General features: G+C 44.6%; 1 protein-coding gene across 1 annotated transcript in view; it reads right to left on the reverse strand.

The window, feature by feature from the left end:
* Positions 1-9,107: 9,107 nt before the first annotated feature.
* The window catches only part of LOC115133570 (DENN domain-containing protein 4C-like), a 64,140-nt gene continuing 48,083 nt past the window's right edge, over positions 9,108-25,164 (reverse strand). The window contains 19 exon segments of the mRNA XM_029666966.2: positions 9,108-11,440; positions 11,663-11,727; positions 11,865-12,018; positions 12,250-12,367; positions 12,605-12,742; positions 13,030-13,140; positions 14,748-14,869; positions 14,872-14,936; positions 17,288-17,479; positions 18,591-18,766; positions 19,028-19,119; positions 19,352-19,556; positions 19,832-20,952; positions 21,139-21,282; positions 21,436-21,561; positions 21,783-21,914; positions 22,231-22,378; positions 23,340-23,468; positions 23,665-23,871. Coding sequence (XP_029522826.2) covers positions 11,304-11,440; positions 11,663-11,727; positions 11,865-12,018; positions 12,250-12,367; positions 12,605-12,742; positions 13,030-13,140; positions 14,748-14,869; positions 14,872-14,936; positions 17,288-17,479; positions 18,591-18,766; positions 19,028-19,119; positions 19,352-19,556; positions 19,832-20,952; positions 21,139-21,282; positions 21,436-21,561; positions 21,783-21,914; positions 22,231-22,378; positions 23,340-23,468; positions 23,665-23,871 — 3,582 coding nt within the window. The 3' untranslated portion in view covers positions 9,108-11,303.

The following is a 25,164-nucleotide window of genomic DNA, read 5'->3' on the forward strand; positions in this document are numbered from 1 at the left end:
TATTGGCTTGTAGGGAGATACGTTTTCTACCTGTCTCAGCTAAAGTAGGGTGGGAAATACTCAGTAGGGTCTCTACTAGCTGTTTCTTTATAGAGAAATAAAATCAAGAACTTTGAGGAACACTGGGCTGAAGGGAGTTGTAATTTTCATTAAGCAAATATTCAACCTAGTTCAGCGCAAAAAATGTGACAATTAATTACAATGATCATAATCCATTGCACCAGTTTGTTCCGGCTCAGAGAGGAAGAGGCGATGCGAGAGGTTTCACGCTCACCAAAATCTGTCCAAAATAAACTCTGTGGGCTTATTTTGGATTTAAGCTTGTCTCCTGCCTGCCTTCCCGCCGTTGGGACAACAACTCCCATTGTTAGGGCATAGACATGAGCACCTCGTCATTATATACAGATCTCTGGATGGAAAGGCCTACACTTTTAAGCCTGTACCTTAGGTTAGATACACACAGACCACATGAGAGAGGAATGTACACAACACAAGGGCGAGATAGACAGAGACAGTTCATGAACATCTACCTTATCTACTTTGAAGAACTAGTCAAATGATTTTGTCAGACAGCTGTGCAGCATACATAGGCAGGCTAGCTAAATAGGATGACTAAGGACAGTAAGTATAGTATGGGGAGCACATTGGGTTACTGCTACTGCCTGGGCAGAGATGAGATTATTACTTTAATGGAAAAATCCACCCAAAACCACTCATTCCTTTAATTTACAGTGTTAAATAGCACTAATATGTGAAAACAATATTTTTTGTGAACAAATGTTTCATTTAGGCGTTTTAAGGTTGGTAGCAACATGGAAAATCCTTGTGGAAATCTGTTGCAGCTCCAGTCGACTCCAAAGTCCACTACAAAGTCCACAATGCAATGTTCTCTCTAAGGACTGGTCGGCAAGCTAGCAAACGTAGCGAAACACAATAAATATCAGCATGTAACATAGTTAGTTAGCTGTAAAATCGCCTAAACAAACTGCACTATCAATTTAGGAGTCTGCAATCGCACCATGTTCAACCCGCAGATCGATGAACCTCACCGAGTCTAACATTCTTAACGGTTGAGGAGATGGGTTACGTTTCCCATGCTTCGTCAATGGGCCACGCAGTGCATTCTGGGCGATTCTGGGACCAGGAGAGCTCTCCTTCAAGGAGTGTATGAGAGTCTATTGGGCACAAACTCAAAAACCCAACATTAGCAATACTTTTGTGCAATGAGGGCGTTATATGTTCCTTCATTCTTTGAATTCCTATCTCCTTTTTATAATGTCTCGGGCAATGGAACCATGCAATGCACCCTGGACTAAAGAGGCAGGCAAATAGGAAAAATGTGTGCTAGACCCTCCGTTAAATGAAACATTTATCAAGGTAGGAATATCGCAAATTATCAATGGCTCATTTGAGAGAAGACATCCTCACGATTTATGACATCGGCCAGTATTAAAATCTGACATGTATGATAGACGTTTCACGATCTAAAAGTTGTATTCCTTCCAGTGTGGTGAGAGCGAGTTAATCACGGTGCTATGTCATATCGGACGGATTTCTGCCTGCTTTAATGCCAATAACTCAGATACACAGGAAAACATGAAATGACAGAGGGAATTGACAGAATATCACTCAGAGAAGCACAAAAACAATACAACATTCAAAATGGGTGAACCTTTAAGGAATGAAAAATAATAGTTATCAAATAAAAAGTAATATACACAACTGAAATATTTTATTATTTCATAGTAATTTCCTATTTTTCTTTTGATGTCTATCCAATGTGGACCTGACAGAGACAATGGAACATTTTCATTGTTTTGGTAATTCAATGTTCACTATTTTTGGCGTTGGAATTTCCATTAAAAAGCCCCAAAATCATTGTACGGTCATTATTTCATAATACATTTCATTGAAAAAAAATAAAAAAAATACTTGCACTGAAACTGAACCGACCTCAACAAGCACTAATCGGGCGCTATAGAGGGGACAGAGAACGACACACTTCAAAACGAACCATATTTGGTTAGTACTGACTATTTCCCTCCCCACTTTAGCTGAGAGTATCCCATATACCGAGTATTTCGTTGCAGTGATAGGAGTGGTTGGTGTAAAGACTCACCAGTACACAAGATACCCATTTAGGTTTTGCAGACTCTTTTGAGTAATTCCAATAACATATATTTGTATTTTATTAAAAGTGTATTTCTTTAACTATAGCCTACACAATAGCTTTAAATATACCAGTGTTTGTGTAAACTTTCAAAAGAAATGCTGGGCTCGCAAGTGGCGCAGAGGTCTAAGGCACTGCATCTCAGTGCTGAGGCGTCACTACAGACCCTGGTACAATTCCAGGCTGTGTCACAACCTGCCATGATTGGGAGTCCTATAGGGCGGCGCACAATTGGTAATGCATAGTGGATATGACACTACACAAAGTGGATGTCTACATGTATCCAGGCTACTGCAGTAGGCTATCTATAATGCATGGTGGATATTGAGTTCTCTCCTCAATTGGTCATCTCTGTCTAAATCCTTCTATGGACACTCCTGAATTCCCAATGTGGCAGGTACCTCTGAATGGGATAACACTCATTATAAAAGCTAGGAGTTGGATGATCACTTCATGACCCAGTCAGCGGGCAAGATTGTTGTAATGATGGTTGTTAAATAAAAAATGTACGCATTAATTTTCCTCGTGGAGCACCAGGCTCCCACTCTCGTCTGTGTAGCACAGCTAGAAGCCCACCACGTCCAGAGGCTTGGAGGAGAACATGAAGGGGGACACGCCGAACACGTAGTGCCCGGACGAGGGTAGCTGATTCAGGGTGAAGAGCCTCTCCACCAGGGGGGTCTCATGCTCAGGCCCCCTGTGTCAGGGTGTGTAAAGCTACTGTGACACTGAGGGGGTCGGGTGGAGGGTCTTGCAGAGCAACACAAGCTTGGAAGGCTTCAGGTTATGGGCCTGCTCGGTCCAAGGAGCATAAAGATAGACAATGTTGATCAATGGAGTTGATTGCATCCAAAGTCAGCCCATAGCACACAACACAGACATGACGTTCCTGGGATAAGACACAGGCATCAATTAACAACATCACATACATAATTTTCCTGGGACAACTATGGTATAATGCAGTTGATATTAGCGAACTACAAGCTAACATTATTTTAAGGACTAAGAAGAATTTCACTAGCTATAAATCATAAAACATATTGCTCAAATTCCATATGAGGACCAATCAATGTCAGGAAAACATCTGATTTATGTTAACCGTTTCAAGTTAGGCTCCTACCCAGGACACTCCGTAAACTCTGTGCCAGTGTTCCATCAGAGCTGCCCAAGTCTCGGGCCTCTTGTGTGTGTAGGAGCTGGTAAACCTGTCTCATGTATGGGTGTGGTTTGGCTTGATGCGGTGCAGACATCTCCGGGTCGCCTGAGAGAAATATGCCCCAGGCACAATTCAACAGCAGAAGGAACAGTATGACATGCAGGCATCTCAAACAGGCAGTGGTTGTCTAATGCACCTAATAAGCTGATTTGCACAGAAGAACCTTTAATTCAAAAACCTTAAACTTCACAAACAGGATTTTGAGATAATTCACCTAAAAAGCTGGTTTGCACACCACCATAAAACTCTAAATACAAACCTTTGATTAAAAAATCTTCTCAAACAGGTGTCTGGGATGAGCCGATGTGTAATCATCTTATCTGATCCCAGGATGATGGGAAATGCTATTTCTGTCTGTAGAAAAACTCATTCTGATTGGCTGGGCTTGGCTCCCCAGTCGGTGGATCTGGCTCACAAGTGGGTGGGCCTCTGCCCAGTCATGTGAAATCCATAGAGTGGGTCCTAATGAATTCTATTCAATTGACTGATTTCCTTCGATGAACTGTAACTCAGTAAAATCTTTGAAATTGTTGCTTGTTGCAGTTATTTATAGTTTGTCCATCATAAAAAACTGTGGCATTATAGTAAGGGTCAACAAGAACTTTACATGCAATGCTTGGATTGTTATTTTAAATGTGTAAGTTTTACAATGCTCCACAATAGATAACTACTTCAGAACAAAAACTGCTCAATGAACATGCATTTTTTAAACTATATTAAATAGTTTACAGTTGGGCAGGCGGCCACCCTTAAGCAGTCTAACCAAATTAAATGTTATGAACAGACTACTCAATCAATCAGTTAGCAGCGGTTCCCAAACTTTTTATAGTCCCGTACCCCTTCAAACATTTAACCTCCAGCTGCATACCCCCTTTTGCACCAGGGTCAGCACACTCTCAAATGTTGTTTTTTTGCCATCATTGTAAGCCTGCCACACACACACTATGCGATACATTTATTAAACATAAAAATGAGTGTGAGTTTTTGGGAAGTGACAAAGAGCTCTTATAGAACCAGGGCACAAATAATAAGATAATAATAATCAATCATTTTGCATAAAATTTACTATCTTACATATAAAACTTATTTGTTAATTGAAAATTGTGAATAATTGTGAACAACATTAACCACAGGTTAATGAGACGGGTGTGCTTGAAAGGATGCACATAACTCTGCAGTGTTGGGTTGTATTGGAGAGAATCTCAGTCTTAAATCATTTTCCACACACAATCTGGCTGTATTTAGTTTTCATGCAAGTGAGGGCCGAGAATCCACTCTCACATAGGTATGTGGTTGCAAAGGGCATCAGTGTCTTAACAGCACAGCCCAATTCAGAAATCTGGCAGTGGCTTCTGATTAAATTACATTTTCACAGAACCGCTTGTTGCAATTTTGATGTTCAGATATCGATAAGTGGACTGGAGGCAGGGCATGAAAGGGATAAGATTCCAGTTGTTTGTGTCATCAGTTTCGGGAAAGTACTTGCGTAATCCCCTCTCACCACTGGGATTCTCTGCCTCAAACCCTATTACGGGGGCTGAGTCACTGGCTTACTGGTGCTCTTCCATCCCGGCCCTAGGAGGGGTGCGTCACTTGAGTGGGTTGAATCACTGACGTGATTTTCCTGTCCAGGTTGGCGACCCCTCAGGTTCGTGCCCTGGGGGAGATCTTCGTGGGCTATACTCGTCCTTGTCTCAGGATAGTAAGTTAGTGGTTGAAGATATCCCTTTAGTGGTGTGGGGGCTGTGCTTTGGCAAAGTGGGTGGGGTTATATCCTGCCTGTTTGGCCATGTCCGGGGGTATCGTCGGACGGAGCCACAGTGTCACCCGACCCCTCCGGTCTCAGCTTCCAGTTTTATGCTGCAATAGTTTGTGTTGGGACCATACCTCAGGACTACCTGGCCTGATGACTCCTTGCTGTCCCCAGTCCACCTGGTCGTGCTGCTGCACCAGTTCAACTATTCTGCCTGTGGCTATGGAACCCTGACCTGTTCATCAGACGAGCTACATTGTCCCAGACCTGCCGTTTTAAACTCTCTAGAGACAGCAGGAGCTGCATATATACTCTGATTGATCGGCTATGAAAAGCCAACTGTCATTTACTTCTGAGGTGCTGACCTGTTGCACCCTCTACAACCACTGTGATTATTATTATCTGACCCTGCTGGACATCTATGAACATTTGAACATCTTTGCCATGTTCTGTTATAATCTTCACCGGGCACAGCCAGAAGAGGACTGGCCACCCCTCATAGCCTGGTTCCTCTCTAGGTTTCTTCCTAGGTTCCGGTGTTTATAGGGAGTTTTTCCTGGCCACCGTGCTTCTACACCTGCATTGCTTGCTGTTTGGCGTTTTAGGCTGGGTTTCTGTACAGCACTTTGTGACATCAGCTGATGAAAGAAGGGCTTTATAAATACATTTGATTGGTTGATTGATAATTGCACACTCAACTCACTCAGGTGCTTCAATATATCAGACAAGTGAAAATTATGATCAGTAAAGAAAACTTTAAGCTCGTCTCTCAATTTAAAAAAAACATGTCAATACTTTGCCCCTTGATAACCAGCGCACTTCTGTATATTGTAAAAGCGTTACATGGTCGCTGCCCAGATCATTGCATAGTGCAGAAAATACGAGATTTCAGGGGCCTTGCTTTAACAAAGTTAACAATTTTCACTGTAGTGTCCAAAACATCTTTCAAGCTGTCAGACATTCCCTTGGCAGCAAGAGCCTCTCGGTGGATGCTGCATTGTACCCAAGTGGCGTCGGGAGCAACCGCTTGCATGCGCCTTATCTCTCCACTATGTCTCCCTGTCATAGCTTTTGCGCCATCAGTACAGATACGAACATGAGCAGCAGCTACATTTGGCTACATACAGACCGTTAGTGGAATTCCTGCGAGAGAGTAATGGTTAATGTGATTGGATGTTAAGTATTTGACGAGGCTACCTGTATTTGACATTGTGTTGTTATTTTATTGAAGACTAGATAAATAAAATTAAACTTTGGCAGTGAAACGAGGCTACTCAGGCAAGAAAAAAACCTCACCCAACTGTTTAGCCCCATTTTTTAAATGTCAATCACATTTGTATTTGGCATACACCTGATGTCATGGTCCGTACCCCAGTTTGGGAATACCTGAATTAATGCATTTCCAAAGCAATACACTCCAAGCCTGCTTTTTGCTGTAAAAATGTAAAAGTGGCAATAGAGAGGGCTAATTCACTAGACTCAGCCTGGCAGAAGCTGATCATTACAGGGGTAAATCAGTAGTTGAAACAATAACAAAGCGGAGTCCCTGCCACTGATTCGGTAACCAGCTGAGGGATGGGTCTGGAAAAATGTAACCACTCTCAAATTCATATACAGAGCAATGATAAAGCATGCATGATAAAATTATAGTTTACATTTAATTTATTTTGGCTAAATAGTTTGTTTACATTGTATATATATTTTGCACACACTATATATATTTTTTTCTTTTGTGTTATTGTCTATATGTTTATTTATCCCACGTGTAACTCTGTTGTTTTTGTTGCACTGCTTTGCTTTATTTCGGCCAGGTTGCAGTTGTAAATGAGAACTTGCTCTCAACTGGCCTACCTGGTTAAATAAAGGTGAATTTTTGATTAAAAAAAAAAAAGTACGTTGTTAACAAACATTGGACTAAAAGGAGCTTATATTTTGGGTTAAAAGACATCTCAATATCAACTGTTCAGAGGAGAATGCGTGAAAATCAGGCCTTCATGGTTGAATTGCTGCAAATAAATCACTAAAGGACACCAAGAAGAAGAAGAGACTTGCTTAGGCCAAGAAACACGAGCAATGGACATTAGACCGGTGGAAATCTGTCCTTTTTTTTGGTTCCAACCACCGTGTCTTTGTGAAACGCAGAGTAGGTGAATGGATGATCTCCACGTGTGGTTCCGATCGTGAAGCATGGAGGAGGAGGTGTGATGGCGCTTTGCTGGTGACACTGATTTATTTAGAACTCAAGGCACACTAAACCAGCATGGCTACCACAGAATTCTGCAGCCATCCCATCTGGTTTGCGCTTAGTGGGACTATCATTTGTTTTTCAACAGGACAATGAACCAAAACACACCACCAGGCTGTGGAAGGGCTATTTGACCAAGAAGGAGAGTGAGGTAGTGCTGCATCAGTTGACCTGGCCTCGACAGAATTGAGATGGGTTGGGATGAGTTGGACCGCAGAGTGAAGGAAAAGCAGCAAACAAGTGCTCAACATATGTGGGAACTCCTTCAAGACTGTGCAAAGCTGTCATCAAGGCAAAGGGTGGCTACTTTAAATAAAATAAAATATATTTGGATTTGTTTAACACTTTGGTTACTACATGATTCCATATGTTATTTCATAATTTTGATGTCTTCTCTATTATTCTTAAATGTAAACAGTAAAAATAAAAACCCTTGAATGATTAGGTGTGTCCAAACTTTTGACTGGTACTATATGTGTGTCTGCATCAGGAGATAAAGCGGGTTCCACATATGTCCATCTTACACAAACTGCATGTGCCAATGGGCCAATAAACATTTTCTCAGGGACTGAAATAGCTAAAGCACTGTTTTGCAGCATAGCCTATTTTAGATATGTCTATTTTATTAGATTGTTAACTTTAGCATACTAGTAACATATTTAGCTTTACAGTTTCTAGGAAGTTTTGAATGTAGGATATAAAGCTTTAAAAAGCTTAAATTTTCCCCTAAAAAAATTGTACTGTACTTATATTTCTATTAGTTTACATCAGGGAAAGGGTCAGGGAAGAAGAGGGATGGTGAACAGTAGATTACACAGTATTTGGTTTGACACACAGGTCAAAGGTTATTCCAAACTTTGGTGGCTTTCGTGTAGTTGGGTGTGTCACTGTGACGAAGTACACTGATGAATTCTTACCTTGGAGTAAGAGATGATTTAGGTTGCTTTAGACCTTAAGTATGTTGGTGATTCCCCTTCTAGAAGACTGTTTTTTGTTTGATCACTATCTGTATGAGAGAACAAGACAATGGTTCAGAAAAAGCTTTCCAAAGTGTTTTTCCTGCATCAGGCGTCATCTGTTCAGTGGTTAATAATAGGTTAGCCGACCTTGCAAAGCAAGCACTTCGAAAACAGTCGGTGTTCTTTCGTACTTTACAGTGCAAATGGCTTTGATACGCAAGACCACGAAAATAAACTTATGAGGGTAGTGAGAGAGGAAGTAGGAGAGATTAAGATGTAGGTAAACTAGAAAAAAAAACATGCTATAAATGTTTTTCTTGCAGTCATAATGAGATATGAAATATTATTCTAATCTCAGCCCACTCAAATTTGTTTCCATCCACCTGACAGGTGTGGCATGTCAAGAAGCTGATTAAACAGCATAATCATTACACAGGTGCACCTTGTGCTGGGGCCAAGGAAAGGACACTAAAATCCATAGATTAGGGCCGGTTGAAATAATTTAAATTGACTGATTTCCTTATGAACTGTAACTCAGTAAAACCTTTCAAATTGTTGAATGCTGTTTTTATATTTTTGTATCATTTATTTTTTACATATTGTTAGTGTTTTAAAATCATTTATTCATAACTAGTTACTTTTCCAGAACTGTGTTGGTGTTTTGGTGGCAAGATGTACTCCCTTAATGCCATGTTGAAGAGTGGGTTTGTAATGGTCTCCAAACCAATGCAGTGACTAATGCAAATAAATCACTAGATGCAGGGTTTGTTTTGAATCAGGTCACAACTAATTTATTGGGGCACAATAGTGTATAGACATTCACATCAATTCCACAGGACAGTAGAGGGTCCGTTTAACCATTTTGAATAGAACGCTCTTTCTGTACATCCTCTGGCGAGCATATCATCATAAGCTCTTAGCCAACAGGAAACGCTCAAATGTACAATGCCACAAATGGTGGGATCACTTCAATATAAGAAGTTAGTCAAACGTATAACACCACTGTGTGATTGGACTGATACATGTTCTGTAGTCCATATGTTACCATATCATAATAACAAATCATTGGAATTAGGTTTTGTTTTAGGTTTCCTGTAAGTTTTAGATTCTCATCCTATTTACTGATTTGGAAAGAAATGGTGAAATAAAATGTTCATCGGTGGTAAAGTTTGATGTTTAAACCTTTATAATGTTGGAACAGAGGATAACAATTGTGGTTAAATCATGTACTAATCTAAGCAGGGCAATCTGGACAATGAACAGTATATTCACACGTCTATATATTCACCCATTGTCCTACAACGCGGTGTGTAGAGCCGTTGTAGGAGTTATGATACTTTCTGGAATGTAATTTGGGTCCGTATTCTTAAAGCATCTTAGAGTGCTGATCTAGGATCGACACTTCTATTCACAGGCTCTGGGCACATCTCTCCTGTTTGAATACACTATAGCGCGTTGGTTTTAATGAGTCCTTTACGTTCTGTGTAGTCTCTTCCGCTCTTCTTTGTCAAAATTGATATTCCATTCACAATCAATGGAAAACAAGAGACGTGACAACATGAATTAAGGCAGACCACACTAATATGGAAACCTTAAAAGCTAGCTTGTCCAAAGAAAACTGTATTTGCCATAACTACAATGCTTCATGATGCTTTCCAAGGGAGATGTACTAATCTATATATTATGGTTTATGATTAAGGAGTGACCCAAGCATGTACACAAGCAGATTTTTTATCACATGACTGCATATTTTGGCATACTTTACCATAATCGTTTTAACTGTACGTTGCAGTTAAAAATGAAATCGTTAAAAACAAACAAACACATTGGACTGACTGACTGGTACCGCAGTAACTTACCATGGTTTCTTTTCATGTCAGAGAACAGCTCTCGTCTCTTTGCTTAAGGCATAGAGCGATGGCAAGAGAAGGAAAGAGCTGCACGTTAGTGGTTTGGCATCTCAGTTCCCTTCCAATTCACGCTTACGTTTGATGTCTAGCCACAAAATGTCTGGAACATTCAAGGTTTTTGGGTATACTATTTCTCTCCAATTGGGATGTCAATATTGTAAGAATCCAAACTCGTATAGTTCTTGCTTTTCTTTAAGACACAAGTGCAGGGTTCTGGAATGTTCTCGAACTGATCTTGACTGACTGTCTGCGGCAGCCTCAATACGCCCTTACCAAACACTTATTCACACACAAACAAGAGAAAAGTACTCCTCAAAAATAAATTGCATCGAGAGAAACACCCACAATGACAATAACATTAGTTTATAAGACTGAATCTGGAGAACTTATCAAGGCACCAATATTCCTCCTCGTTTTGAAAAAAAGGCAACCCCGGTTTTCAAATTGCCCCCCATTTAGAAAAATATGTACAAAAAAGACAACCAATGGACTGGTAAAGTTACCGTTTCTAAAAGTGCACATCAATGACAGTGACGATCAGTATTCTGTCCATGGGTGAATGGCCTCCTAGGTTACTACAAGGTGGTTCTAGAGGTCACCGTGGGGCTACAGGACAGTAGGACAGAGCTGGAGCAAGGTCACACACAGGACTGGGCAGTGAGATACACACTTCACTCGCTCTACAACATCGATAAAGAAACACACCATTTCATAAAGAACAAGTCTCTCTACCGCACCCTCCAGAATATTCACATAAATAACTATTTGAGTTACAAATCGGCCTGTGGGAAGAGCTACAATAGGCAGGAGAAAAAACATCAACAATAGGGCCTTTCAGGATAGGGATAAAAAAAAAGTACCATCTTTGGGCGATAGGAGGGTGTAAAAATGATCTGTCCAAGATTCTCCCTTACACCCTGACCCACCACTACCCATCAAGTTTCTTTCCCGTTTTCCCTCTGTCTCCTCTCTGCTCCTCTCCACGGCGTGAGTGAGGGCCACAGGTGGAGCACTTCTCAGACCGTCCAGTAGAGGGCAGCGGTGGCAAGGTCAGATGACTGGAGCTCCAAAGCACTTGAGGCACCACTGGACATTGCTGTTGGGTGGCCGGTCAATCTTGTGCAGAGCCTTGAGCTGCTCTGTGCTCAGACCATCAAAGGCCTGGCGGTATTCACGGTCAAAGGCCTCTGTTGGAAACACAGGAGGGAAGAATATCCAATCAGAACATGATAGAAACCTGGAAATAGAATTCGTTTTTTTTTTATACATAGCTTATCAAACTCAGGATAGAAAAGCTCATAGTAGCTGTGGTAACTACAGCAGTCTCAACAACAGTTGTTGATTGGAATTACCCAAATCCCAGTCTTGGTTTAAAGAGAGTGGTTGGGTTATGAAAACAGTTCACTCACCGACGTCAATGTTCTCCCGTCCCAATGCCACAAGCGCCAGGAAGAGGATCTCCCTATAGATACCCCTGATAAAGAGACAGATCGATCGATTCATGAATAGATCAAAACAGTACAGACAGACACCAACAGAGAACATTGACAAATGCAATGCTTTCGTCTCACAAAATGGATCACCCAAAACCATAAGCTTCAGAGGACATACCTTTGGCGTTTGACCTCTGGGTGCCGCTTGACCTCTCGGAGGAGCAGATTGATGGGGCCGTATACGTCGTTCGTCTGGATGCTGCGGACGATGCTGTTGAGGAAGGTCCGTGTCTCCTGATGGTCCGTAGGGGCCAGGGTGGCCTTCTTCTCCACTGGGGAACAACAGATGAGTCATTACTCATTACATTCACTGTTCAATACATTAGAATAATGTATGTCATGGGTATAGATATTTTTAATAGCAGACATCCTGTCCATTAATGAATATGGCCAAAAATACATCACACACGCAGACAGAGACCCAGAGAGAGAATGCACAGTGTTCTGAGGGTGATTGCTTGATCAGACGTAAGAGCTCTCGCGCTCTGTCTCTCTGTACTCACGCAGGGTCCTCCAGCTCTGGTAGAGGGGATCGCCAGGCTCCTGGTGCAGGTTGATGTTGTCCCACAGCAGCTGCACATACACCTGTTTACTGTCCTGGGACAGGGAGGTCTGGGGGAGCTGCAAACATGGTGAATAAAAAAATACAGACCAAACACAGTCATCTTCTGTTACCCTACTTGAACAGCGCTCCGGTGTGATCATAAGTAGAGAGAGCAATGTTCCTATCTGCATGAGATTGACCACTAGTCTATTGTTACAGTACTCTCATGTGGAGAGGAGTAGAGTGTGTGTGTGTGTGTGTGTGTGTGTGTGTGTGTGTGTGTGTGTGTGTGTGTGCTCAGCATGGTCATGTACCTGTACTCCATTGTTGCAGTGTTCTGAGGTGAGGATGAGGCCCGGCAGGTAGCTGGGCAGGTCCAGACGACAGAAATAAAACACCAGGTTCCAGAAGATGATGGGGTGTTGACTCAGGAATTTATGGGTGTAGATCACCTGGTTGTGAATTAAACAGTGCTCAAAAGGGGTACTACAGCTTATTGTTCAAATATGTCAAGTCACTGGGATGATGGAAACAGCAAAAGCAAGGTTGAAATCTGAGCAGATCATCTGCTAAATGACTTAAAAAGTAAATGGGACACACATACAAAAGCATCTTGACATCATTGACACATAAATAAGTCATAATTCATGTAACAATCTATGGGTTCCATTTTGCGGTGCTGTCTAGTTGAAATTTTGCATCTTTCTGAACATTCTTAGGTCTGTTAAATGTGCATTACCTGGTCCCCCTCGTTCTCTAGTAGGGTCTCCAGTTCTTTACGGAGGACCAGGGGGCTGAGGTAGGGCACAGACACTGGCATGGGGTTGGGCCGCTTTTGTCCCAGGCCATCCTGAGAGAGACACATACAGACGGCTTTAGGCAGTTGCGTAACTCCTTCTGACCATCCACACAAGATATCATTTGTCGGAAGGTGAATGGGCGCCCCAGTCTGAGGTCCTGAGCAGGTTTTCGTCAAGGATCTCTATGTACTTTGCTCTTTTTCATCTTTCCATTCGATCTTGACTAGTCTCCCGGTCGCTGAAAAACATCCCCACAGCATGATACCGCCACCACTGTGCTTCACAGTAGGGATGGTGCAAGGCTTCCTCCAGACATGCCAGTTGGCATTGAGGCCAAAGAGTTCAATCTTGGTTTCATCAGACCAGAGAATCTTGTGTCTCACGGTCCGAATCATTTAGGTTCCTTTTGGCAAACTCCAAGCGGGCTGTCATGTGCCTTTTTCTGAGGAGAGGCTTCCGTCTGGCCACTCTACCATAAAGGCCTGATTGGTGGAGTGCTGCAGAGATGGTTGTCCTTCTGGAAGGTTCTCCCATCTCCACAGAGGAAGTCTGGAGCTCTGCCAGAGTAACCATCGGGTTGTTGGTCACCTCCCTGACTAAGGCCCTTCTCCACCGATTGTTCAGTTTGGCCGGGCAGCCAGCTCTAGGAAGTGTCTTGGTAGTTCTAAACTTCTTCCATTTAAGAATGATGAAGGCCACTGTGTTTTGGGGGACCTTCCATGCTGCTGAAATGTTTTGGTACCCTTCCCCAGATCTGTGCCTCAACATAATCCTGTCTCGGAGCGATACGGACAATTCCTTCGACCTCATGGCTTGGTTTTTGTTCTGACATGCACTGTCAACTGTGGGACCATATATAGACAGGTGTGTGCCATTCCAAATCATGTCCAATCAACTAAATTTACCACAGGTGGACTCCAATCAAGTTGTTGAAACATCAAGGATGATCAATGGAAACAGGATCCACCCGAGGTCAATTTTGAGTCTAATAGCAAAGGGTCTGAATACTTATGTTTTTTATTTTTAAAACATTTGCTAAAATGTCTAAAAACCTGTTTTCGCTTTGCCATTATAGGGTATTGTGTGTAGATTGATGAGGATTTAAAAAAAATGTAATCCCTTTCAGAATAAAGCTGCAACAAAATGTGGAAAAAGTCAAGGGTTTGAATACTTTCCGAATTTTATTTATTTATTTATTTTACCTTTATTTTACTAGGCAAGTCAGTTAAGAACAAATTCTTATTTTCAATGACGGCCTAGGAACAGTGGGTTAACTGCCTGTTCAGGGGCAGAACGACAGATTTGTACCTTGTCAGCTCGGGGATTCGAACTTGCAACCTTTCGGTTACTAGTCCAACGCTCTAACCACTAGGCTACCCTGTCGCCCGCCCCACTGTAACTGCATGGCCAGTATGCATGCTGCAGTTTTAGAGTACCGGAAAATTACATTTCAATGAAAGTCCACAAACAGAAAGTCATTTTCGACTCAAAGATGAATTTCAATTGATACCCTGAATTGACTTTACTGAAATGTAATTGACTCAAGTCCTGGAAGTGGTAAGGATTGTGAGGACATTACTGGGACATTGTGAGGACATTACTGGGACATTGTGAGGACATGATTGATACGTTATGAAAACATTCTAAGGACACTCACCACCTCTGTCAGGCTGCAGGGCAGGCTGGTGGTGGACACGCCGTGTCCGGGTTGTCTCTGGTAAGAGACCAGGCTCTGTAGTGGCCCGCCCACACTGTTACTGCGCGTCAGAGAAGTCCCCGCTTCCCTGCCTGGTGTTCCAGCAAGCCCAGAGGGTCCGACTGAGCCGGCTCCGGTACCGGTACCAAACTGACAAACGTACAGAGGAGAGGGCAAATACAGAGACATAGGAACTTTAACAAACATTTACAGCAAGTGCGAGTCAAGTCGTCAGCTTGTGATGTTTCGGCTCTGACAGTTCAATTTAAAAGAGGAAGAAGTTAGTATCATTAGGATACACGTGATGCCCTTATAATAGTATAAAATATATTTAGAACTGGCCTCTTGAGTGGCGCAGTGGTCTAAGGCACTGGCTTGCAGTGCTAGCTGTGCCACTAGAGATTCTGGGTTCAAGTACAGGCTCTGTCGCAGCCGGCCGTGACTGGGAGAACCATGGGGCGGTGCACAATTGGCCCAGTGTCGTCCAGGTTAGGGGAGGGTTTGGCCCGGCAGGGATGTCCTTGTTCCATCGGGGACTAGCGACTCCTGTGGTGGGCCGGGCGCAGTGCACGCTGACACGGTTGCCAGGAGTACGGTGTTTCCTCTGACACACTGGTGCGGCTGGCTTCTGGGTTAAGTGGGTGTTGTTGTCAAGAAGCAGTGAAGCTTGGCTGGGTTGTGTTTCGGAGGATGCGCCTCTCCCATGTCCGTACGGGAGGTGCAGCGATGACACGAGACTAACTACCAATTGGATGCCACAATATTGGGGAGAAAAAGGAGCGTTGTAAAAAAACTTTTTTTAACACACACACACACAATATATATTTAAATATTTAAAACTCAGCAAAAAAAGAGACATGTCCTCTTACTGTCAACTGCATTTATTTTCAGCAAACTTAACAAATATATATATGGTAAATATTTGTATGAACATAACAAGATTCAACAGACAAACTGAACAAGTTCCACAGACATGTGACTAACAGAAAGGGAATCATGTGTCCCTGAACAAAGGGGGGGGGGGTCAAAATCAAAAGCCAGTCAGTATCTGGTGTGGCCACCAGCTGCCTTAAGTACTGCAGTGCATCTCCTCCTCATGGACTGCACCAGATTTGTCAGTGAGATGTTACCCCACTCTTTCACCAAGGGGATTGAGATCCGGGCTCTTCACTGACAATCCTGTCTTGCAGGAAATCAGCCATACTGCTCCTTTTGAGCGTGGTGGCATTGTCATACTGGAAGGCCAGGATAGGATGAGTCTGCAGGAAGGGTACCACATGAGGGAGGAGGATGTCTTCCCTGTAACGCACAGCGTTGATTGCCTGCAATGACAACAAGCTCAGTCCGATGATGCTGTGACACACTGCCCCAGACCATGACGGACCCTACACCTCCAAATCGATCCCGCGCCAGAGTACAGGCCTTGATGTAACGCTCATTCCTTCGACGATAAATGCGAATCCGACCATCAACCCTGGTGAGACAAAACACCGACTTGTCAGTGAAGAGCACTTTTTGCCAGTCCTGTCTAGTCCAGCGACGGTGGGTTTGTGCCTATAGGGGGCATTATTGCCGGTGATGTCTGGTGAGGACCTGCCTTACGACAGGTCTACAAGCCCTCAGTCCAGTCTCTCTCAGCCTATTGCGGACAGTCTGAGCAATGACGGAGGGATTGTGCGTTCCTGGTGTAACTCGGGTAGTTGTTGTTGCCCTTCCTGTACCTGTCCTGTAGGTGTGATGTTCAGATGATCCTGCTTAGGTGTTGTTAAACGTGGTCTGTCACTGCGAGGACGATCAGCTGTCCGTCCTGTCTCCCTGTAGCGCTGTCTTAGGCGTCTCACTGTACGGACATTGCAATTTATTGCCCTGGCCACATCTGCAGTCCTCATGCCTCCTTTTAGCATGCCTAAGGCACATTCACGCATATGAGCAGGGACCCTGGGCATCTTTCTTTTGGTGTTTTTCAGAGTCAGTAGAAAGGCCTCTTTAGTGTCCTAAGTTTTCATGACTGTGACCTTAATTGCCTACCGTCTGTAAGCTGTTCATGTCTTAATGACCGTTCCACAGGTGCATGTTCATAATTTGTTTGTGGTTCATTGAACAAGCATGGGAAACAGTGTTTAAACCCATTACAATGAAGATCTGTGAAGTTATTTGGATTTTTACAAATGTTCTTTGAAAGACAGGGTCCTGAAAAAGGGACATTTCTTTTTTGCTGAGTTTATATATAGAACTAAACCAAGATACTTCATCTGTGTTCTTTTCAATGGGAGCAAATTAAGCACAGTGGGCAGAGCCAAGAACAAGCTAACGAGGCCCTATTGGCGCATTCCAACATGCATTTGCATATTTCTGTTAGGGAACGTCTGCAGAATGTAGGCTCAGTTGCATTTCCTCTCCTCACCAGATTTATACATCTGGTGAAACATCTGGGTTCTTGTTCTGCCTGTGTTAGTATAGTCACCAAGTCATTCATGAGACAGGCATTTCTGTGAACAGACCTCTTGTGAGTGGCGGTTTGGCTGGCCGGGGCCTCCCCTGGGTCCTCAGAGGAGGATTCTGGGAAGCTGATGAGGTCCGGGCGCGGGGTGTCGGCTGCATCCCCAACCCCGAGCACGGTGGAGTCTGTAGTTGTGGGCTGGTGGCTGGCGCTGTGGATATTGTCTCCTGATGCACTGGGCTTCAGGTAGAACCTGTAGGGGAGATCGACACTTTGAAACAGAATAGAGCATACACAACTATCCAGCCATATACAGTACTGTGAAAAAGTATTTTCCCCATTTCTAGTCATCTCTATTTCTTATATTTTTATACTGAATGCTATCAGATCTTCAACCAAAACCTAATTTTAGATAAAGGGAACCAACAATTACATGCTTATTTAATTCATTTCATAAACAAAGTTATGCAACACCCAATGGCCCTGTGTGAAAAAGTAATTGCCCCCTTATACTCAATAACTGGGTTTGCCACCTTTAGCTGCAATGACTGCAACCAAACACTTCCTGTAGTTGTTGATCAGTCTCTCACGTCGCTGTGGGAGGACTTTTTGCCCACTCTTCCACGCAGAACTGCTTTAACTCAGCGACATTTGTGGGTTTTCAAGTATGAACTACTCGTTTCAAGTCCTGCCACATCTCTATTGGGATTAGGACTGGACTTTGACTAGGGCATTCCAAAACGTCAACTTTTTAGCCATTTTTATGTTGACTTGATAGTGTGTTTCGAATCATTTTCTTGCTGCATGACCCAGCTGCGCTTCAGCTCATAGACGGATGGCCTGACATTCTCCTTTAGAATTCTCTGATATAGAAGGAACCGTGAATTCTGCTCTGTAAATGTAAGTCATCCAGGTCCTGAGGCAGCAAAGCATCTCCAAACCATCACACTACCACCACCACCATGCTGGACCGTTGGTATAAGGTCCTTAGTGTGGAATGCGGTGTTTGATTTGTCAGGCATAACGGGACCCATGTGGTCCAAAAAGTTGACTCATCTGTCCATAGAACATTCTTCCAAGAGTCTTGACGATCATCCAGGTGCTTCTAGATGCTTTTTGGCAAACCTGAGTCAACTTAAAGTCATTTACAACATTAACAATGCCTACACTGAATTTCTGATCAATTTGATGTTATTTTAATGGACAAAATGTGCTTTTCTTTCAAAAACAAGGACATTTCTAAGTGACGCCAAACTTTTGAACGGTAGTGTATATAAAACACAGGGAAATCACTGGGTTTTAAACCGGGAAAATGTACTATTAAACGGATCTATTCAACGATCAACAAATCCACAGACACCCACGCTGTGTTGGTGCGCAGGTCGTGGAACTCGACGTGGAGCAGAGGCAGAAAGGCGGCGCGGCAGAAAGGACAGGTGGTGTTGAGGTTGGAGTCGTCTGCCGTCCAGCCCGCCATGATCTCCTCGTCGTACACCAGACACTCACAGGACCGACACAGGGAGCAGCTGGACATCAGCACCTAGGAACATGCGGAAACGCACACACACACACACACACAGAGAAACATTACAGATGCACCTGGCATAGGCTACTTGAGGCTCCCTGGCTAGATAACAGCAGCAAACTCATGTTATGGATAGCAAGATGTCACAGTCTAAAATGACTCTCTAGCTCCCGTGTATGTACTGCCAGGTTATTAAAGCACTTGTACTCACTCTTTGACTCGGTGAGACAGTATGTTGAGTACTGTAGCCAGTAATTGTGAGTATGATATTCTCACCTCTAGGGCACAGTTTTGGTAGATACTTGAGGAGCTGGTGTGGTGGGAGCCTTGATCAGAGTCTGGACCTTTCCCTGGCCGTCCTGGAGTCACTACACACACAGAGTATACAGTCACTCACTTCTACACTCAGTTTTCAACCATACACCCGTCTACATATTTTTTGTGTGTTTACTGTGCGCGCAGAGGTAACGTTGCGACTGTGTATACAGGTAACGTTGTTTGTCTCTGCATGCATATATAGGAGTATGTGAGTATATGCCTACATATGTTTGTATTTATATAAGCTGTGTGTGTGTGTGTGTGCGCGCACGTGCGTCTTACGTGTGGAGTGAGGTCCTCTCCCTGTGTCACTGCTGCTACTGCTGCTGGCCAGGCTGGTGCTGCTCTGTGTCAGTCCATTGGACACCAGGCCTTGGGTTGGCCCTCTGTGGGTGGGACTGTCCCCTCCTCCACCCCCTGACAGCATGGACTCATCCAGCCCGGCAGGGAAACTATCCCTATCCCTGTAGCCCGGGGCCAGCTCATCCTGGGGAGAGGGGGGAAATAAGAAGAAATTCAAACTTCCAAACGATTGTGAATCTTCATATTATTCCCATGTACAACATTGAATGCATTCTGCAATATGATTTGCGAGGTGAAACTGAAATGAGAAGCTCTGCTTGAATAATGAAAGTCTTACATCATTTTTCTGTATATAATGGTGTTTGACCGTGTGGTATCTATATCATCTGGCTGTTGCAGGTTATTTTTGTGCAATTAATGACCATTTTACGGTTAGTTCTGCAGTCCATCCCTGCTCACCTCGTCATCGGAGTAGGAATAGGCTGAGGCCACAGCCCCCCACACTTTGCTGGCCAGGTTCCCTGCCTGCTTCATGCCTGACTTCAACACGTCCATCTTGGGACCAGAGAGCAGGGTGTCCATCTTCATGCCTGAGATGGAGTTGATGACCGAGCCCAGCGAGCCATTTTGCGATGACCTCACCAGCGCAGTCAGTGACGACCTCGGGCTGGCAACAACACCGCGGCTCTTGGTGGCCATAACGGCAAAGGTCTTGGAGCGCGTGACAGCAGCAGGGCTGCGTTTGGGCGTCGAGTCCCCGCTTGAACCCCCTGGGTGTTTGACAGGGGGCACAGGGAGGCTGGACCTCCGTTCTAGAGCTTGTTTAACTGGGGCAGTGTCCGGGGAAGAGTCCCCTCCCTGCCCCCCCTGCTGGAACTCCATACTGGAGGACTTGGGGCCCAGTGGGCTTCGCAGGCTCATGTACATCTCAATCTCGTCTGCCAGGTTTCGAGACACCACGGCGGGCAGGGAGTGCGGCAGCTCCTGGCTGGTTACGGAGGCCAACTCTTCGTGCTCTGAGACCAGCAGGGAGAGGGGATCAGCCCCCACATCCACCTCCTTCATCTCCAGGGTTGGCAGAGAGCTATCACCCCTCCCCCCTGAATCTCCTTCCTCTTCCAACTTCAGTCCCATCTCATCCTCCCCGTCCATTCTCTCCTCCCCTTTCCCTAGCCCCTCCTCCAATGGGGTTGGGTCCATTACAGGACCCTCCTCCTCTGACAGTTTCCCCAGCATCGGACAACGCCCCTCCTCTGACTCCAACTCCTTAAAAAGGGCCTTGGATGGTGGATTTGTAGGTGGTTGGGTGGTGCCACACCCAGAAAGGGCATCGGCGAGGATTCGGGCATCGGCACCCATGCGTCTCGCGATGTGGTCCACACCATTTTTCTCCATCAGCATGCCGGCACGACTCTCGACGCTGAAGCTGCAGCTGCGCTCCGAGAAGGCCTTCTGGCGCTGGCCCTGCCCCTGAACTGCAGGCCCCGCCTCCCCAGAGCCACCCGGGGCTGTAGACTCACCCTCCTCCGGCAGAGAGACATTCTCGCTCTGGCTGCGCAGAGAGAACAGCTTCCCTGGGGCTGGTTGGTAGAGAGGAACACAGAAGCATGCCTTCAATTCTGGGGACCTTTTTCTGTCCGGAAGTTTACTCAAATAAACCACCCCCCCAGAGTTCAGTGATATCGCAGACGTTACCCTTAATATCAAATGTGTCAACCTCGGATTGAGATTAGGTTTATAAGTTTGGGTCTGCTCCTGTCACTTACCAGTTTCTCCTCTCTTCATGGCAGTATCGAAGCTCCCTCCTGTGGACAGCTTGACGATGCTGGGGACATGTGGGATGGCTTCAACAGGGCTGGTGGGCTCCTCTACGACCACAGAACTGTCCACCGAGCCAGCTATGTCCCCACCTGAAGAGACATTATCCCACATCAAGTCAACATTTTTATTTTATTAATTTTTGCTGACAGAAAATCCTGAATAAAAATGCATTGCTCAACCTGCAGATGCGTTCTTCTAGATTAGACTGGCGTATATATTTTGGAAATGCCTAATTTGGTTACCATTGTGCTGTGCTTTGGGCTTGCTGCGGTGATCCACATCGACAAGAGGGGCTGCTGATGGAGCCAAATCCACTTGCACCTGATGCAGCTCATCTTTAGAGCCGTAGCCCTGGTCAGACTGACCTCCTGTGGGACACAAACATATTGTTGTCATCTACCCAGTCCGTTCAGATCTGTGCATATCTAAGGAGTTGGGGCTCGGAGCTATAGGCTAGTACCTAGGGGTTAGGGGCTAGCAGCGAGGGGCTGGGCAAAGTTGTGTGAGTGGCCTGGTCCAGTGTTTCCAGGCTGCAGCCTACCTGTGCTGCAGCCTACCTGTGCTGCAGCCTACCTGTGCTGCAGCCTACCTGTGCTGCAGTGGTTGTCCGTGGCGTCTCCTATGATGAGGCTGCGTGCGAACAGCGTGTGATCCTCTCCGTTCACCTCACTGGAGTGGTCTGCACTCCCGTGGCTCAGCAGGTCACCGCTCACAGACACCACTACAGACAGAGAACAAGCCTACATCACTTCCTGTGTCCCAGATCAGTAAGGTAAAAGGGAGCTACTGCCCTTTACCATGTAGTAGTTATACAAAGAAACAAAGCAATACAGCCTGTACAGTATAATACTGTATTATTGTGAATCGACTTTACTGTCCTACAATCAAGCACTGATTCATTACATTGCATCGTTAAAAAGGATTTAAAACATTTAGAAAGAAATATGAATTTGGTGCAAAACCTGTTGTGATTCTACTCCAACCTAAGTGAAGGACACTCTCTCATGCTCTGTCCCTGTAGTGTTCTGACACCTCACCTGTCGTGATGATGGTGGGTCCTTTCGTGGCGGGCATCCGGTGGAGTGCCTGTTTAAATTGGGCCACAGTGCGCACCACGTTGCGAACCTTGGCCCACATGAAGAGACCGCTGCGGTTCCGACTTGGCCAGGGGCCTTCCAGAACAGCCTGGAGGAAAGAGCAGATTGCAAGTTAACATGGACCTGCTTTGAATTTAGGTATTTGTATGAGCTAGTTTAAAGTGCCCTAATCTTAAATGTTTGCAGATACATAAGGTATAAGCAATATGGTGGAATCTCCACCACTAAACATCTTAAAGGGATAGTTCGATATTTTGGTAATGAAGCCCTTAACCTACTTCCTCAGAGCCTGATGAACTAGTGGATACCATTTTTATGTCTCTGTGTCCAGTATGAAGGTAGCATGCCAATGTTTCCTGTAGACTTCCAGTCATTGCGCTAACGCTAGTTAGTATTATCTCACAAAACTACTGCAAACTTCCTTCATACACAAAAATGGTGTCCATGAATTCATCACTCTCGGGAAATTGCCCAAATCTATCCCTTCAACCCTATCCAAACCAAACACTGAAGGGTCAAAGGAGATGGGGCAGGGAGCTAATTGGACTGTATGTACATGTAACTGCCAAAATAAAGGAAACACGTGAGTAAATGAGGCATACAAAGTATATTGAAAGCAGGTGCCTCCAGACAGGTATGGTTCCTAAGTAATTAACATCCCATTATGCTTAGGGCCAAGTATACAAATACCCAGTAAAATATGCTTGTCTTTCAAAAACAAGGACATTTCTAAGTGACCAAACTTTTTAACAGTAGTGTATACATACATGTCTCGGTCACCAGATCTCAACCCAATTGAACACTTAAAGGAGATTCTGGAGCGGCGCCTGCGACAGCATTTTCTACCACCATCAACAAAACACCAAATTATGGAATTTCTCGTGGAAGAATGATGTCGCATCTCTCCAATAAAGTTCCAGACACTTGTAGAATCTGTAACAAGGCGCATTGACGCCGTTCTGGCCCAACGCCCGATTAAGACACTATGTTGGCTTTCCCTTTATTTTGGCAGTTACCTGTAAGTGTATGGGCTGGTTAAAGTAACCCACCTTGTTGTAGTAGCCATAGGTGATCGCGTTAGGGTGCACCCCTGCCTTCTTCATCTCCACCAGAACACGGACGGCCATGACCGGCTGACCGTACAAACCACACAGCTGCATCACTACACGGTAACACACCTACAGAGGGAGAGATGGTGGCTAATAATAACAACCTAATAGCTACAGTAGACTTCCACTGTAGTCGTTAACCCTGTAGTGGAAATGATGGCACTCGCGCACACACATAACGACTCATGTTAACATTGACAAACACACCCCCCCCTTACATACCAATCCCCACAACCCAACCATACCCCAACTCCCCTCCCTTCACCTCATCCAGGACCTCCACCTCAGACGTCCTCATCTTGAGCAGGACGTTGTAGGCCTGCTGCATGGCCCAGCTCTTTGACTGGACCAGCCTCACCCCCACGGGCAGACAGATGAACCACAGACTGTAGCAGTGGCTGAACAGACACTTGGCCCACAGCGGAGGGTCGGAGTAGAAGCGCTTGGCCATCTTGTAGGCCAGCTTGATCTCCTGCAGAGGGGCATTTCTGTTCAGTTTAAATTAGCTTTATTTAATGGGGGTGGGAGACATGAATACAATTGAATGATTATGTGTGATTCCAGATGATTTAAAGTTTATTATTATCTTGTGCTATTTCCTCATGGTCAGAGTTGGGAGGAGACTGTGTGTGACTGTGCACGTTCCTAATGGTGAACCTTCCTTCCCTCCCTCCGTACAACAATGGCCGAATAATACTGCATGTGGCCTTCTGAGGCGAGTCTTTCAAGCGCCACAGAAATATTAACGCCCACATACTGACACCACCACGCACCATGTTTGTGGTATGTGTGTGAATATAAAAATGTGTGGTGCACATCATGGAATCTATTTATATAATTAGATTAGTAAAAATAAATGTTTTGTAATACCCATGGTATACGGTCTAACATAACCCGGCTTTTAGCCAAATCAGCGTTCAGGGCTCGAATCAACCAGTTTATATTATGTAATCTATTTATTTTCAAGGTACTTTTTAGGTCTTCTACATGTAGCCAGACAAGCGCTACACATACACAGCAAACAGTTTTGTCTGACCTGGGAAAATATATTGGCCTCCCACAAAAGCAGAGAATGACAAAACAACAAGAATCACAAGACAAAAAATAAGCCTGTTTCCTGGGAGGTCTATTATTCTAAAAACGGGTCACAGTGACCCCCTTTCCCCTCCCCAAAACACACACACCCCTTCTTCCATCTCTGTCCAGAGTAAGCTGGTTGTCTGTACTTGGCCTAGACAAAACTCAAAGAGCAGCAGCGTCATAGCCCAGAGTCTGCTATTCTACTCGGCCCGATTGTAAATAAGTTGCTGCTGATGACAGTGGTGAGTGACTTATTTTTATTAGAACCAGCCTGTGTACCATTCCAGAAGGAGAATGGTTGTCCAAAATGGCACCATATACCCTACATAGTGCACACACTACCCTATAGGCCCTGGTGAAAAGTACAGTACTATATAGGGAACAGGGTGCCATTTGGAACACCAGGTGAGAGAATGACTCAGCAGCCGACAGCGTCCATGGCAGGCAACGTTATTCCCTGATTGGGGAATTGGTCATGTGGTCAGGGCAGTAGACAGGACACAGTGAGTAAAACTAAAATGATCAGGACAATGTTGTTGACAAAGATGGCGCTGCAGTGAATTGTAGCGGTTTTACGGGCTCCTGAGCAATTCTGCTTCCCCCCCCCCCCTTTTTTTAACATAATGTCTCCGCCATAATTTCCTATGACCAAAAACAGCATCTGGACATTCAGAACAGCTTCGAG

This window comes from Oncorhynchus nerka, linkage group LG8 (assembly GCF_034236695.1).
Source record: "Oncorhynchus nerka isolate Pitt River linkage group LG8, Oner_Uvic_2.0, whole genome shotgun sequence".
Lineage (NCBI taxonomy): Eukaryota > Metazoa > Chordata > Actinopteri > Salmoniformes > Salmonidae > Oncorhynchus > Oncorhynchus nerka.